This window comes from Arvicanthis niloticus, chromosome 1 (assembly GCF_011762505.2).
Source record: "Arvicanthis niloticus isolate mArvNil1 chromosome 1, mArvNil1.pat.X, whole genome shotgun sequence".
Taxonomy (NCBI): Eukaryota; Metazoa; Chordata; class Mammalia; order Rodentia; family Muridae; genus Arvicanthis; species Arvicanthis niloticus.
Genome location: NC_047658.1, coordinates 137,153,090 through 137,168,231, shown reverse-complemented (window position 1 = coordinate 137,168,231; position 15,142 = coordinate 137,153,090). Strand labels below are relative to the sequence as shown.

Below are 15,142 nucleotides of genomic sequence, written 5' to 3'. Positions count from 1 at the left end.
AATTCTTTATATACTCAAGATGTAAGTCATTTGCCAGACAAATATGACTGGCAGAAGAAGTACTGCATACTTGTAAATTTTTAATTATAAAAATTAACTCATTATTGTACAAATTAGCCAGGCATGGTAGTGTACATGCATAGTCTTAGCACGTGGAAGGAGCTGATCAAGAATTCACATCATTCTTGGCTACACTGGAAGTTTGAGGGTCAACATGGTGTATGTTGGTCTGTGTTATGATCCTGTCTCATAAAACCAAATCTGGGCTAGGGAGAAGGCTTAATGGGTAAAGTGCTTGTTGGCAAAGCATTAGGACCTAAGTTTGATCCCTACTACCTGCATAAAAAGCTGAGTGTGGCAGCACGCATCCAATACTAGGAGGCAGAAACAAGAGGATCTCATGGCTATACTACCCAGTCAGTCTAAGCAATTGGTGAGCTCCAAGCTCAGTGGGAGACCCTGCTTCAGAAAAGTAAGTTGGAAGGTGATAGAGGAAGACATACAATATCAATCTCTAATTTCACCAAGCACATACTCCCCTGCACACATCTGCACATACACTTGCATGCACACATTCAGGTGTACACACACATGTACATGCACTTTTAAGTTTTAAACAGAAAAACAAGAAAGGAAAATTATATTATACTAGCAGACTATATTGACTTTAATGATAATGTGTGTCGTCAGCTGTTTGGGTTGACATCACCAAAACAGCTCTTCCATAAAATGTGTACTTAGAATATTATTTTCTCACTAGCGTTTCATGGTTTTATTTAGTAAGAGACCCTTACTCCATAAAATGAGGTGAAATGCCTGGTGTGATGGCATATGCCTTTAGTTCCAACACATGAAATGCAGAGATAAGTGGATGTCTGTGAGTTCCAGCCCACCCTATTCTACATAGAGAGTTCAAAGACAGCAGGACTGCATAGTGAGACCCCATATCAGACATATCAAACAAACAAAATCAAAACAACAGGATAAGATGGAGCACAGTAGAAGAAAATAACATTAACTTTGCCTTCATAATGCCATAGGTATATAATAACATACACATAAAATAAAATATATTGTACATATTAATTGATCAGTTTGGTATTTGAGTATTTTGTTGAATTACTATAGCATATATGTCCATCAAGAATGTTACCCTGTAGTTTTCTTTTTGTTGTTTCCTTTTATTAATTTTGATATCAGAGTAAGACTGATTTTGTAAAAATGAATTTGGAAGCATTTCTTCCCTGCTGCTTCATAGAATTGTTAAGGGAATAGTTTCTGGTACTCAGGAAGGAGTTATGAAAAATTCTTTAGAAAGTGTAACATCTCCTATTAGGGTTCAACTCAAGCTAAGGAGGGAGCCAAAAGAGTAAAATAAATACTTTCTCATTAGTTCTCAGAGGTCTCCATTGACTGAACTCAAGGGCACTTAGAGGATGAGGTTGTCTATAGATAATCTGTACAGCAAAGAGTGGGGTAAATGTAGAGGCAAACAAAAGATACTTGCTACAGTATCTTTAAGTTATTCATATCTAAAATTACAAATGTACAGGCTTACTTCTTAAGACTCAACATTACTGCAGGGCCTTTTTTTTTTTTTTTTTTTTTTTTTTTTTTTTTTTTGTGAATGATACTACCATCTATTGAGTTGTACACGTTAGAAATCTGGAGTCCATTCTAGAAATGTTCATATTTCTTACATGCATTTTGAATACACCTAAGATTATGCCAGTTTATTTCCCAAGTATCTTTCATATCTATGTATGTCTTTTATTTCTGACTTCATCTAGTTAATTTATCCTTCACTTAAACTAAGGAGATTGTTTTTTTATTGGTTTAACAGTATCTATGCTCTACTCATTCTAGTGTGTTTTACACATTAAACTATATGGAGGGCTGAGGGTATAGCTGAGCTGGTAAATTTATAGTTAGCTATCTTTAGGAAAATGATGACAGGACAGCAAGCTGTTTGTGCTAATTGGTGCAGAGAGGGTCTTTTGATTTAGAAAACATCAATATAGTAAGTCAAAGACTTTTAAAAAATAAAATTTGTTACAAGTACATATGGCTCTCCTTACATAAAATCTGTGAATCTAGAATTTATGAGAGAGAGAGAGAGAGAGAGAGAGAGAGAGAGAGAGAGAGAGAGAGAGAGAGAGAGAGAGAGAGAGAGAATTTTGTTTTAGTTTCTTTGTCTTATGGGACAAGTGCTGAGATCTCAGGCATGCATCATCTTATTCAGCATAGAATATGATGTTATCTATAGTTATGATAGTCCTCTCATATATTTACTTTTTATAAAACTTAATGTTTGAATTACCAGAAATTATATCCTTTAATATTCATTGTTTCACATACCTGTATGAACTAACTCATCTTTTGATTTGAAATCACAATTAAAGCAGTAAGTAGTTTCTACATATTTGTAAAACAAAAATTCTGACTTTATAATTTATTTTCAAATTCTCTTAACAAAAAATAGCAGTAATATTTGACAGTTACCACCCTGCATTTTTATAGCTTTTTATTCTTTTGCTAATTTCTCTTTTAAAGATTTGTGTATTTATTTTATGTATACAAGCATTCTATCTGCATGCTAGAAGAGGGCATCAGATCACATTATAGATGATTGTGAGCCACCATGTGTTTGCTGTGAATTGAACTCAAGACCTCTGGAAGAGCAGCCAGTGGGCTGAGCCATCTGAACTACTGAGCCATCTCTCCAACCTGCCTTTTACTAATTTTCCATACAAATCTTGACATCCAGGTCAAATGCCAAAAACTTCATATTCTCCTAACTACTTGCATCTAAAGTGAGGACATGTAACCAGGTATATATTTCTTAAGAAGAACTGCTGAGACAGGAGACTATATATCTTGGCAGTGGTGGTAGTAGGAGTTTCTGATTAGTCTAGATTCTTGTTTTCAGAAGTGTGAAATACTACTAGCAGCCTAATTTTCCTGGAGAAATACATAGATATAATTTAGGTTACTTTGTGCTTCTTTCTTTTAAATATTTGTGTGTCTGATCCTACACAGGACTTCTGTAACTTTCCTGCTGAACTTTAAATTCCTTTTTGGTTTTAATTTTGAGATTCTGTTGTTAGCAGAAAAGTAAAAAACCTGGCTGGTAAATTTGTTATGAGTGGTTAATGTTCCTAAAATGTAACATATATTACCTATTTTAAAATGCAAATACCTTCGCTTCCCTTTGTCATGCCTTCAGTTTGCTTCTGTTGTAGTGTTTCCTTAATGGATAATTTTTAATGGAAGCTTCTGTGTTTGTACTGGATTACAAACTCTTGAAAAGAGGGATTTATATTTTTTTTCCTCCTTTACTTAAAATAAGCACTCACTAAAAGTTTGTAAAACTAGTGACACTTTCAAATGTGATGTTTTTTAGTAAAGCCATTTATCATTAGCAATTTTCTTTCTAAATTATTCATAGCTAAAATAACTATAGAATTTGTTATTATTTCATACAGTAGCAGGTAAATGTAAGAAACAGACCTGTAAAAAACAACATAAGAGCCAGTTGTTTTGTTCATTTAACTTTTTAAATGAGTAATTGTGGGCTTTATGATTCTTAGTCTTTTAATATTTCCCCAAACAGAAGGGTTAGAATCATGAGCTAACATTCTAAAACCATGTACTGTTTTCTTTTATTTATTATTTAATGTATGAGTGCTGTGTCTGCATGTATGCTTGCAAGCCTTCAGAAGATGGCATCAGACCCTATTATAGATAGTTGTGAGCCACCATATGGTTACTAGAAATTGAACTCAGGACCTCTTTAAGAACAGTCAATGTTCTCAACTGTTGGGCCCAGCTTTCTCTTATTCTACTACTGTGCCTTTCAATGAATTTTTGATGAGCTGGTTTTAAAAGTTTGTCTTTATCAGGAAAATGTGGAAAACTTCAGATAGCCTACACCAATATGTACCTTTGACTGGTTAGTAACTTACTATGTGAACTATGACTGTACTTGCTTCTGTTTCCCCAGTGCTGGGATTAAAGTTGTGAGCTACATTGTCTTTTAAAAGCAGTGGGGAGAGGGAGGGAAATGGTTCCAGTGTTTAAGAGCACTGGCTACTCTTGTGGAAGACCCAGGTTCAATTCTCAGCACCCAAATGAGGAGGCCCACAACCCTCTGTAATTTTAGTTCCAGATAGCCAGTGCCTTTTTCTGTCTTCCACAGGCATTAGGCACACATGAGGTTCATATACATACAGGCAAAACACTCATTCATATATATATATTAGATAAATTAAAAATTGGTAGATTACATACATTATCTCTAGAGCTCTAGATACTAAGGCTCTCCCATTCCCTATTTACCACATTGTTGAGAATCAGTTGAAAAACTCCACAGTCCAGTTTTTAAGCCCAGAATGTAGTACTCACCAGGAAGATTTCTGCAAGGTCAAGGTTAGCCTGGAGTATATAGTGAGCTCCAGGCCAACCTGGCCTGCATAAGTGAGATCCTATCTGAAACAAAACAAGAAAGCAAACAAACAAAAACCCATAGCAATGTGTGCTTCCCTCCACCTTCTATACCCCTCATTAGTGAAGCCAAAGTCTTAGACTAGATTCTAGCATCCTCCCCTGGAAAATACAGTTCATGGTGAGTAGCATTGTGAACAGTGTCCCTTAAGTAACTGTACATAGTGCATATAGAGTTGTCAGCATCATATTTCAACTGCATGGTGCCTCTTCTAGGGACCTGACCTAACAGAATGTATATATTGTATCATTGATTAATTTCCTTCCAAGAGTAACCAATTGATGCTAACTTTAGTCTGCCAAGTAAAGTCTGTACTTAACACTCTCTTACACCAACCTGCTATGGAATTCTGAAGACGCCATCTTCTTATCATTCTACATGTATTCTTTAGTGTCTCCATTAAGTGAATAGTTTCAGAAAATACCATGCCAATAACCTAATAACCAAAGTCTCCTTAATGCTGATTTAGGCAAAAGTAGTCCATAGTTTTGTTTTGTTTTGTTTTTTTTCATCTGCTCAGATTTTCTCCTTTATTCATCTCCTAAGCATTGGTTGCTTTTCTTTCCATCTCTTCAGAAACATGTAATTTTTCTTTATCAGTACAAAGAATAATTCATTGATATTTATGTATTGCCTCTAGAATACCATGATTCTGTTTTATTCTCTTTCTCTACTTGGTGCTCATTATTGTTATTATCACTATTATTATTATTTTATTATCTTATCTACTCTAGTATTTGGTGTTTCTTCATAGGAGTTGAGCATACTGGATTCAAATAAAAATTAAAAATTTAATACTCCCAGAATCTGATACTTTGAAGGTCTGACATGACACCACAGATGTATATTTTTACACCTGATGAAATTTACACTCAAATTTAAAAAGTTTATATGGGTTGCATTCAGTGCATGGCCTCATTAAAATGCTACATATGCATAAAACTCCCTTCAGTCAGCATGTACATGATGCATGTGGAACATAAATTAATTTTATGTTTAAATTTGGATTCCATCTGCAAGATACTTTTAAGTATATGCAAAAACTATGAAATCCAAAACTTTTTGTCCCCAGCATTTCCAATAGAGATACTCAGCCTGTGAATTCATTCTTTGGGCAAAAACAAAGTATGACACGTTTTGTTTTGTTTTGTTTTGTTTTAATTAGGTTTTTCATTTATTTTTATTTTATGTGTATATTTTGTTTGCATGTATGTATATACAACATACATGTACCTGATGCCTATGGAGGCCAGAAAAGGCTTTCTGATCCCATGGAACTGAAGTTACAGACATTTGTGAACTGCCATGTGGGTACTGGGAACTGAACCTGTGTTACCTGCAAGATGAGCAACTACTCTTAGTTGCTAAGCCATCTTGCCAGCCTTGAATTTCTTTTAAATGTGGGGGTGACAGAGACAGAGATGGGGGGGCATATATATATATATATATATATATATATATATATATATATATATATATATATATAAAATGAATGAATGACAGAGGGCAGCTTAATTACTAAGCCATGTCCCAGGCCCTTACATTTTGATTTTAAATTAGAAATTTATCATAAATGCAGTTAAATTTTGCTTGTGTGTAGTTACATAGAGATCTCTGGACTTAGGATTTGAGAGGATTTTATAGCCACTAATTGATTTTACAGTGAGTTCATAATCAAAGATTATACTGAAAAAGTTAATCAAACACAGAGACAAGTAAACAACCCTTTTTACTTACCCTGGTAAGTAAACCACTTTTTTTTTAATGTTTGACAATCTAACAGATACAGGATCTTACAACAGCCTTTTAAGTTTAATTAAATTTTATGGGAAATGAAAAAAAATTCTGTATACTTAACAGCAGAATTTTGAAAAGTCTGCTTAACCTAGTTTATAAGTCTAGAGAAACTTCATTTATTGGTAAACAATAGAATCTGTACTTTGAATTAGATAAACAGGATCTTCAAATAACGACCTAGCTCATCTTTAGGTTTTAAATTTTTGATTTAAGATTTATTTTAAAATTTGTAGACTATGAAGTCATATAGTACTGTTAAGGCTTCTAGTAAATGAGAATAGTCTCAGGCTGGAGAGGTGGTTAAGAGCACCAGCTGCTCTTCCAGATGGCCTGAGTTCAGTTCCCAGCAACCACAGGGTGGCTCACAACCATCTGCAATGGGATCTAGTGCCCTCTTGTGGTGTACAGGTGTACATGTAGGCAGAACACACATACACATAAAATAATAAATGAATGAATGAATAACAAGATGATTTTAGGAAGGGAGGGAGAGAGAAAGGGAGGGGGAGAGGAAGATAGAGGGGAGAAGGGAGGGAGGGAGAAGAGAAAACAGTCTCATTACAGCTTATTTTCAAGTCCCAGATTCAGAATCACCTTTTTCTTGCCCTTTTTAGTATAGCAATATATATTAATGCCTTCTATTGGAACTATTTCCACCAGTAGAAAAAGTTGCATATTCTACTTTTGTCTTGATTTTGACCTCTTCTGCTTCATCTTTTTTGTTTTGGTTATGATTTGGGGGATTGTATGTTTTTTTTTTTTTTCTTTTCCCACAAGACGTGGGAGGAGGCAGGTGGGAGCGAGCAGGATTCGAACACACACAGAGAGGAGGGACCCGCGCCCTCTGCAGGCGGACGCCTTACAGGCTGAGCCACCGCCGGTTCACTTGGTTTTGTTTTTTGAGATAGGATCTCACTGAGTAACTCTGGCTGTCCTGGAACTCATTAGGTAGACCAGGCTGGCTTTGAACTCTCAGAGATCCACCTGCCTCTGCCTCCCTCATGCCCTGCCTATGTTGTTTTGTATTAATAGTTTAGCCATCTTATTTTAACACCAAACTAAACACTGATTTTTGATTAATATATTTACCCATATGATTAACAGTTTATTTCTAATCATTCTTGTATAATTTCTTTCTATGACATTTTTTCTTAATTAAATGCTCCATTATTTTCCTCTGGATTTGTTTCACATTCACCACATTCGCTGACCTTTCTTGTTACCTCTAATTACGGTTAATCCCATTTAGTGTGCTTTTTTTTTTTTTTAATCTCAAACATTTTAATTTTCATCAATAAAGGTTCAATTTGTTTTGGCTTTTGGTTTTGGTTTTTGGTCTTGGGTTTTGTTTCCAAGACAGGGTTTCTCTGTGTAGCCCTAGCTATCCTGGAACTCACTCTGTAGTCCAGGCTGGCCTAGAACTCAGAGATTTGCCTAACTCTGCCTCCCAAATGCTAGGATTAAGGGTGTGGGCCACTATCACCTGACATTGTTTTGTTGTTTGTTTGTTTGGTTGATTGGTTAAATGAATTTTGTTGTTACTGTTGTTCTGTTTTGTTTACTGTGTTTGAGACCAGCTCTCACTAGATAGCCTTGGCTAGCTAACCTGGAACTCACTATCATAAACCAGACTACATTTGAACTTGTAGCAATTTACCTGCCTTTGTCTTCAAGTGCTGTGGATTTCAGGCTTGTGCCACATACATCTAGTTTAAGTAAACTACTTGACCTTGTCAAAATGTAGCTTCAATAACTACTATCACAGTGTCTGCTATTTCTAACATCAGTATCATTTCTGGATTTGTTTTGATTGATTTTAAGATATATTTGTTAATTTTTTGAGAATTTCATTCTATGTAGTTTATTTACCCTGACTCCTCCTTTAACTCCTCCCAAATTTACTTCTGTTAAGCTTTTCCCTCATTTTCATGTATTCTGTCTCTTTTCAGAATAACTTAGTGAGTCCAGTTCGTGCTGTCCATGTATATACTGCTGGGGATGTCAGCAGCCAGTGAGCATGGCCAACCTACCAAGGGCCACACTTTTTAAGAAAACTGACTCTTCCTCCCTGTGGCACCATCACTTGTCTTTAGCTTATCAGTTATGGGTAGAATTTGTGAATCCTTTCCCCTTCATGGTAACATGTTGACTAGCTGGATATTGTGTGGGACTTTGCCAGCAGCCACCGCTACAATGACTTCATAAGTACAGCATTGCTGTTATCCTGTCCTCCCTTACCCCTCATTCTTACTGTCGCTCTTTCCAACTCCTCTTCTACAGTGGTCCCTGAGTATTGGAGTGGGATGTGATATAGTGTCCTAATCATGCTTGAGCATTCCATTGACAACGTATTCTCTGCATTTTGACTAGTTGTGAGTTCCTGTTTTTGCTATCATTCACTAAACATCTCTGATGAGGTCTGATAGCAATACTAATCTGTGGCCAGAGAGAGCGATGGATTAAACCCAACCAGAACGTGTTTATCCCCATAACAGTTGTATCACCATTGGACCCATGAGCATATCTCACCATAGTGTTTATTTTTATAGTTCACAGGTTCTCAGCTGGGGGAGACTGTTGACTTGTTTACCCAGCAGCTTACATAACACCTTCCAGTACTATGAAAGCCATCAGGAATGAAGCTCTCTGCTCAGTACCAACTTGGTTTGTCCATATCCTGTGACCTATGGATGTGGTGTCTTCAGCAGTAGGGGCTTACCATTAAGTTCTAATAGGCAACCAAGAGCAATTCAGTACTGTGTATTGCTTTAAGGATCTCTGGATACCTCTGACCAACAATTCACAGAGAAGTATCACATCCCTGCCACTGGGCTTTTTATTTGGCAATGTATGCCTTTGCCAAGAAACAAAATTCCCTGTGTAAGGTAACTAATTAAATGCTTATAAAATGACTTTTTCAGATATCCTCAGTGCTAATTATAAACAGTGCATCCCTCTTGACAATCTGTTCCTGGTTTTTTAATTTAGCTTTCTTTATCCTCTCGGTCAAAATTTTAACATACTCTATAGCATCCTTATTTTTCTTAGTATGTTGTTTCTTCTGGACAGTACTTAAACAGTTTATGTTGAAGGACACATGGAATAGCTAGACACTGAATCATGGATGCTTTGGTCCCGGGCTTCTGACCATTGTTTAAGGGTTTTCTGACAATACCATAGACAGAAAAGCTTATGGATTCTGCCAGCCTGTAGACTTTAGGCCTGACCTGCTAAAGTGAACAGTTCAGTCTGTGAATACATTCTTTCCCTTTTTTTCCTCTGTTTTTCAGTAATCAAGGTGAAACCACTGAGACTGGCATCTTTTTAAATGGATGAAGCCAAAATCTACCAATATGATACTACTGCTACCTCCCACAAAGTAAAAATAAAATTCTTCAAAACTGTAAAGATATTTTAGAAGGAGTAGCCTTTTGTTTATGTTTTTTTTTAGATATAATATCATGAAATTTTTTAAATTTTTGATATATTTATGTTTGTTCCTATACCTGCATATAGCATGTATTTGGAAGTCAGGGGACACCCTGTGAGAGTTGAATCTTTCCTTCTGTCCTGGAGATCAAATTCAGTCATCAGGTTTGGCAACAAGTGGCTTTATCCTCTGAGCTATCTTGCTAGCCCTCAAGAGCTGAATTTTGTTATAATATTTAACATTCTTGGGATGGCCAAATGTATGCACATACTAAATCACTAATGGAGGTATCTGTATAAATCTTACTTAATAAACTAAGTCCATAAAATAAGAATAACTGATTCCATTTTTAATATAAGTGGGATAATAGTGTGAATTCTTAGCCAAAACCATAAAACAGGATTAGTCTATAAAAGAAACTCCTGATATTTGTCAATGTAGTTTTTTTTTTCTTAACTGTATTTTTATCTTAAAAGATTACAGTTGCTGAAACTTGGAATTAATTCTTCCTGTCTGTGTTCTGGTATTTTCTGGCTGCTTTTTACAGTCCTTTTTGCTGGTCTCTCGTGATTATTGTTTCACTTGGTTCTTCTATTAGATTGACTTTTTGGTTTCTACAAATCAGTGAAAACTTGTAACCTTTGTCATCTGATTATGGTTTGTTTTATTTACATAATTATTTCCAGTTCCATCCATATTGCTAATAACAGAAAATAATTCCTTTAGTGTCTAAGTAATACGTCATGTCTGTTACCACATTTTTCCTTATCTGTTTATCTGTGATGGGCATCTTGACTCATTTTATATAGAGGCTTATCAGTCTATATAATTTTTTAATATAAATAATATAATTTTTTGTGTGTTTGTGGTGTGTGTACATGTATTTGTGGGTGTGTGGTATTTGCAAGTACACGTGTGTAGAGACCTGAATTCAATATCAGATGCCTTTCTCTATCTCTGTCCCCTAATTTTTTTCAGGCAGGACTTTCAAGTTAGCTCCTTGTACCCCTCACCCTCCACACATAAGCACTGACTCACAATGCGTACATAGCACTGATCCCAGCTTCTGCATGAGTGTTAGACCCTGAACTCACAACCTCATGTTTATGCAGCAGGCACTTTACTAATGTCTCCTACAGTTTCTTTATAGTCTATTTTTTGTCTAATAAAGCTCCATGTAACAATAACAAGCATATAACTTTTGCTTAAATCATTTTTATTGTTGTTTTATTATTGTTGTTATTTACCATAACCTTTCTCTTTTTTTTTTTGAGGCAGTATTTCTCATATTCCAGGTTGATTTCATACTGATTATATAGCCAAGAATGGCCTTGAGCATCAATTTTTATACAGTAATGGGGATCAAACTCAGAACTTCTTACAAACTGTCTTTATTCACAGCCCCATTACTGTAAGTTTTTAGAAATGGAATAATGTAAAAATGTAAACTTTTTTTGCTTTTATATGAAGTCATAGTATAGAAATAACTACACTCAAAGTTCACTGTGTTTTATTAGCTAAAGTAGATATATGTTGTAAGATGAAATTTCACCCTGGAGATGGGGTTAGTGATAGTTCTCCTTTAGTAAAACTGAAGATATAGGGCTATATGTATCTCCTTAAGGGAATTGAGGGACAACATACTTTTAATGGGGCACTTTTTACTGATGTGGAAAAGTAGAACAGATGTCTTTATGACTGAGGATAAATATAACTTTAAATTTTAGTGTTTTGTGCTACTGTCTTTAAGTAATAGTAGTATTCAATTTTGTTTAGGCTTCGGGAGCAAGAAAAAAAAGAAGCAGAAGAAGCTTGCCAAAAGGAAGTAGAAGAGTGGGAAAGAAAGCTCCTTGCTCAGGCAGCTCCAGCCTGCATGGAGAATATGTGGGAAATCCCAGCCATTGGGCATTTCCTTTGTTTAGCCCAACAGATTCTAAACTTGCCAGAAATTGTCTTTTATGAACTGGAACGCTGTCTTCTGATGCCTCAGTGTAATGCCTTTCTATCTAAAATAATGACTTCTCTACTAAGCCCTCCCCATCGCAGACCTACCTTACATCGAAGACCTACTTTGCCTTATAGGACTTGGGAAGCAGTGCTGAGACAGAAAGTGCAGCAGTGGTACACTGCTGTGGGGCAGACTGAGAACCCCGATAACTGTGCTGAGAAGCTTGGCTTGTGTCCTCAGTTTTTTAAGGTTCTTGGAGAAGTTAATCCATTGGAAGAAAGACCTTTTCACGAGCTACCTTTCTACCAGAAAGTATGGCTACTTAAAGGACTTTGTGACTTTGTGTATGAAACACAGAAAGAAGTTCAAGATGCTGTGCTTGGGCAACCTATTCATGAGTGCAGGGAAGTTATCCTTGGTTATGATTATCTGGAGAATGCTTATGTACATTTTCCTCAGTTCTGTGGTGCAGATGTGCGCATTTATAAACAAAGACCCTTTCAGGCCCCAGAATTTCCAGTTCCACCCATTAAAGTAAAAAGAGTACCTCGGATTAAACTGGAGAAATTCAAGTGTGACTATGTTAATACAAGTAACGGAGAACACAGATGTAATAGAGAAGGCCTGTCTTTGGCTTTCAAGAAAGAGCAGGAAATTGATTTTGATCCAGCCTGTTGTCCTGCTAAAATGAACTTTGATAATCATGACATCACTGTTGAAATGGAAGTAAAATCCAACTGTGACATTAAAGTTCACAGGCCTTGTGAAATTGAAAAAACTGATTGTTGTAAAGAAAATTTGCAGAAACCCAGAAGTCCAGGAGAAGTTACTGGCTTTGGAGAGCCACTCAGTCCAGGTGAAATAAGGTTTATAGAAAATCAGGAAAAATACAGTGAAGCTTCCAAAATAAAGACAGAATCCAATCCATTGAAAGAAAATGCTCTGAAATCTTGCCAAATTCATATAAATGGAAGTCACATTGAGCATCTAGACATTAACTGCCACAAAGTTGTACGGGATATATTGTTAGAGCACTCACTGCAGAGCCACAAGAAACTCAAACTAACTAAAATGAGGGCAAAAAAGAAGAAAAAGAAAAAAAAGAAATTGAAAGATGTTTTGAATGAAAATTTACAAAGAAAGCGTGAAGGTCTTCATTCTCTTCCCTTCAAGTCTTACAAACCTGAGATCCAGAATAAATTATTGATCATCAAAAAGAAAGGAAAACACAAGAAGCACAAATCTGGTAAGATTACTTAATGGGCAAGACTTACATTTAAGTGTAATTCATACTTTCTTTCAATTCTGTATCATGGAAGCTCTGATTGATAGAATGAAGTGAATATGTGTACTTACATGGGTGAGGGTCAAGCTTTATTCCACATGGTTAAAAACCCAGGACAGGTGAGATTTCTATATACTCACAAAAAATTAATTAGTATAATATGTTTGAATAATTCTCAATTTGACATATGAATATTATACTTTTATTTTTTCTTGTAAATGATGTCTTATCACTTATATTAAGTGATTTTTTTTTCTTCCAAGCTAAGGACAACACAAGTATAGATGCTCATTTCTTTATCTAGAGTAACATATGATTTACTTGAGTTTGAACTTATTCCCTGTATCACATATTTCTTGAGCACTTTGTTTTCAGTATATATTTTCACATCTAGAAAAAACGGAGACTGAAAATTATGTCAACTAATAAAATACAAAGTATAAGTTATATACTTATAGAAGGATTTGTGTGTCTTTTGCTCAATTTAAATACTCTATATATCTGCCAACAGCCTATTCTGTGTGATTGATGGCTTTTGAAGGGATTCTGTTGCTTTTGCTTTTTCTACTATCTAAGTTTGTGTCTCATTTGCCACAGGATAGGCATATTGTTGGTTTTATTAAACTTTATAAAAAATTGCTTGATGGAGAAGAAAGTAAGAATTGCTTACCAAAATGATTTGTGGTCCAGCCAGCATTGAGGGTCTCATTTTCACTCCTCCTCATAGCTGCTACTGAATCCCCAGATGAAGAAGTAACCTTTGAGTTATTGAAATAATTAAATAGAACTCAGTATGTTCTATAACATGTATGTAATAAATTATTAAGTACAAGGCAGAGAAATGTTGACAAGCAAAAGCTCTTGCCACCAAGCATGATGACCTGAGTTCTTATAAGCACACACATGCACACACATACACACACACACACACACACACGCATACACACACACACATGAAGGGGGGTTAGGGGTACACACAATAAATATAAGTTTTTAAAGAAGTAATATAATATTTACTACCAAAACCAGGCCCAGTTTCTTGTACTAGAACTTCAAAATTGGTTCTTATTGACCTAATTTTTTTAAAGTAACTCAGAAATAAACCTTTGGATGAAAGTTTACAAAGAATGTGTGAAGGTCTTTATTATCTTACTTTCAAGTCTTACAAAACTGAGATATAATGATATTACATCAGATGTTATAAGAATAAAACATTTGTTTTACATTATTTCATGCCACTTATTTTGTACATTTTTATTAGATGTTGAGGCAGCATGTCCTTTTATAGTTGAGTTTCTGCCATACTCGAGTCCAACACTTCCTTTGTTGCACTTTTTAGAAAGTGAGTTTCATGGTCATAGATTTGACAAGGTTTCCTCTTACTGTGTTTTAGTATAGGTTCATAGTGCATTCTGGGAAACTCCTATCACATTTATTTTGAAATTTAAAAAAATGTTCAGATTTTACAGGAATATCATCATGTATCTACTATTAAATAACATCCCTAATAGGGCTTGTGGGTGGTTAGATCAAATGAAACGAAAATTGTTTTTAAAAGCTTATCATATAGTTCAGGGATGATTTTTTTAACCATATAAATGATTTTAAAACTATTTTCAGACAAAATTCTAGATAAATGATTTGGGGCCTGTATATTAGCAATTCTGGAAAACTTTAAAGGAAAGAAAATTGTTAGTATTCTGTCTAAACTCCACCTCCACAGTTACCTGGCAACAGCCAGGTATGCCCCTCCCCAGTTACCTAGCAACAGCCAGGTAGGTCTGGTTCACTATAAAAGGGGCTGCTTGCCCCCTCCTTACTCTCTTAATCTCTTACTCTTTTACTTTTAATCTCTTATCCTTCTACCCTCTTGCCTCTCTGTCCCCTCCCACCTTCCTCTCTCCCCACGTGGTCATAGCCTGCCTCTACTTTTCTTCTTCCTCTTCTTCTCTGCCTCTCTCTCTCTCTCTCTCTCTCTCTCTCTCTCTCTCTCTCTCTCTCCCTCCCTCCCTCCCTCCCTCCCTCTCCCTCTCCCTCTCCCTCTCCCTCTCCCTCTCCCTCTCCCTCTCCCTCTCCCTCTCCCCCCTCTCCCCCCCTCCCCCCTCTCCCCCCTCTCCCCCCTCTCCCCCCTCTCCCCCCCTCCCCCTCTCCTACCCTCCTGGCTCCCCTCCCCATGCC

At 36.0% G+C, this 15,142-nt stretch overlaps 1 protein-coding gene across 6 annotated transcripts in view; it reads left to right on the top strand.

Annotated features, from left to right (window-relative positions):
- Window positions 1-15,142, top strand: part of Brd10 (bromodomain containing 10) — a 79,087-nt gene that overhangs the window by 26,338 nt on the left and 37,607 nt on the right. For 5 of the 6 annotated variants that reach the window (XM_034505245.2, XM_034505237.2, XM_076918995.1 and 2 more), the window contains one exon: window positions 11,508-12,925. In XM_034505245.2, the coding sequence (XP_034361136.1) occupies window positions 11,508-12,925 (1,418 nt within the window). Of the gene's footprint in view, window positions 1-11,019; window positions 11,143-11,507; window positions 12,926-15,142 lie in introns of those variants that run through there. The other variant, XM_076918996.1, reaches the window with a different exon arrangement.